Source organism: Octopus bimaculoides, chromosome 19, assembly GCF_001194135.2.
Source record: "Octopus bimaculoides isolate UCB-OBI-ISO-001 chromosome 19, ASM119413v2, whole genome shotgun sequence".
NCBI classification, from domain to species: domain Eukaryota; kingdom Metazoa; phylum Mollusca; class Cephalopoda; order Octopoda; family Octopodidae; genus Octopus; species Octopus bimaculoides.
Window position 1 is genome coordinate 23,161,759 of NC_068999.1, and position 2,365 is coordinate 23,164,123.

At 35.3% G+C, this 2,365-nt stretch overlaps 1 protein-coding gene across 1 annotated transcript in view; it reads right to left on the reverse strand.

The window, feature by feature from the left end:
- The window catches only part of LOC106871642 (protein FAM166C A), a 14,564-nt gene that overhangs the window by 7,279 nt on the left and 4,920 nt on the right, over positions 1–2,365 (reverse strand). The window contains exon 2 of the mRNA XM_014918215.2: positions 1,283–1,556. Within this exon, the coding sequence (XP_014773701.1) occupies positions 1,283–1,556 (274 nt within the window). The remainder of the gene's footprint in view (positions 1–1,282; positions 1,557–2,365) is intronic.

Consider the following 2,365-nt stretch of genomic DNA (forward strand, 5'->3'; position numbering starts at 1 on the left):
GGTTATATCCTTTAAAGTATTATTTCATGCTGTGCAAATGGATCCCATGAGTTTACTTTCAAATATACTCATTAGGTTATTTTTTTGTACTATCTGAAATAGAATACCTGCATATCTATTAATCCCAAAAAACTAAATTATATATATATATATATATATATATATATATAGAGAGAGAGAGAGAGAGAGAGAGAGATGTATGTATGCATGCAATTCTGCATGCCTGTATGTCTCTGCAGATGTATATGTTTATCAAGGACTGGGTTCATTAGTCACCTGTAGAGCCACAGGTGCAAAGTATAAATTTGTCTGAGTACACAATGTTCTTAACAGTCAGTGTTGGTTTTTCTCAGTCATATGAGTGGACAGCTATCAGCATTATGCATATATGTATAGTTAATTACTCATTTCAGAAATAGAGACCTATTCAGAATAAACAGACCTAATCAGCATAAACTGAAAACTTTTGTTGTTACAGAAGCATATGAAACGAGCTTGTGCTGAAAAGGGATGTTCAAATTTTTGATGGATCAATACCTGTTTTGAGGTGTGCACTGGTTGTGGCCAGTTTGGTTAAGGAAGGCTTAGTAAGAATTAATGAATCACAAACTGAGAATTGAGAGAATTACTGATCACAGAAAAATTGACAAAATAGTTTCAAATTTTGGCACAAAACCAGCAATTTCGGGGAAGGTTAAATCAATGACATATATATATATATATATATATATATATATATATATATATATATATATATATATATATACGACAGGCTTCTTTCCGTTTCTGTCTACCAAATCCACTCACAAGGCTTTGGTTGGCCCAAAGCTATAGTAGAAAACACTTGCCCGAGGTGCCATGCAGTGGGACTGAAACCATGTGGTTGGTATGCAAGCTACTTGCCACACAGCCATTCCTGCATCCATAAGTATATGTGTATGTATTTATATATGTTCATGTATATATATGTATGTGTATATGTGTGTGTATGTGTGTATGTATGTGTGTATATATATATATATATATGTTTATCTTTGTGTGTGTGTGTGTGTGTGTGTGTGTGTGTGTGTGTGTGGCTCTAATTGACAATTAGTGTATGTTTATTTACATCCCTGTCACTTAGTGATTCAGCAAAAGAGACTGATAGAATAAGTACCAAACTTTAAAAGAAGAAGTAGTTGGGCTAATTTGTTTAACTAAGCCCGTTAAGGTGATAACCTGGCACAGTCACAGCCCAATAACTAAAACATCCAAAAGTAAATGATAGAAGAATATATTTTACCTGATAAAATTTTTCTAAAGCATCTCTGCTGCTTAAATCAGAGTTGAGCATTCGGTATTTTGGAGAAACTATGCAGCTGTCCCAACAACGGGCTCTCTTGTTGATTGCAAGCTCAGGGTTAAATGTATTGTACGTCGGATGGTGTCCACCCGAACTGTAGTTAGACTTGGAACTTCTTAGTACATTAGACCGATAATCTTGAAAATATTTGGATGTAATATTTCCGTAAGTCTGAGCAAAGTCAAATTTAATTGTAGGACAGTGGCCACAGTAGCTACAACAGAAAGGAAGAAAGTCAATAAGTTTTTAAAGATGATTGCTACTGACAAATATAATTGAATTTTTATTGATTTTGTGTTACAGTCATATTAAAGAGAAACGGAAATTAGAGTGTTCTTCATGCCTTTCTCAAAGATATACAAGTAACATAGCAAAAGATGTCGACAATTAGTGATTGAAACAGAGTCCAGACATGGCTCACCATAGTTTTCTTTTACTTATTGGTGATAGTTACACTAATCAGCTCTATTCAGATACTATAATAAGCTTGGGTTTTGGTTTATAAATTTTTACTGAACAGTGAAATATCTTCTGCAAATTTAAATTAATGCTAATCTAACAAATTATGGTCTGCACCATGCTAAATGCCAGGAATTAAATACAGATCATCTTCAATCTGCTTGAGCGTATTTTCCCTTTATGGGCAGTTTTCCTTCAATGTCATTAGTGACATTGCAAAGGCTAAGAATCAAAAATACTCTGACCGAAAGAGAAATTATAGTAAATGCACTTATGTAGGCACAAGTGTGGCTGTGTGGTAAGAAGCTTGCTTCCCAACCACATGGCTCTGGGTTTAGTCTCACTGCAAGGAACCTTGGGCAAGTGTATTCTACTAAAGCCTTGGGTTGATCAAAGCCTTGTGAGTGGATTTGGTAGACTGAAACTTAATGAAGCCCATCGTGTGTGTGTGTGTGTGTGTGTGCGTGCGTGCGTGCGTGTGTGTGTGTGTCTTTGTGTTTGTCTTACTACCATTGCTTGATATCTGGTGTTGGTATGTTTACGTCTCTGTAACTTGGTGGTTCC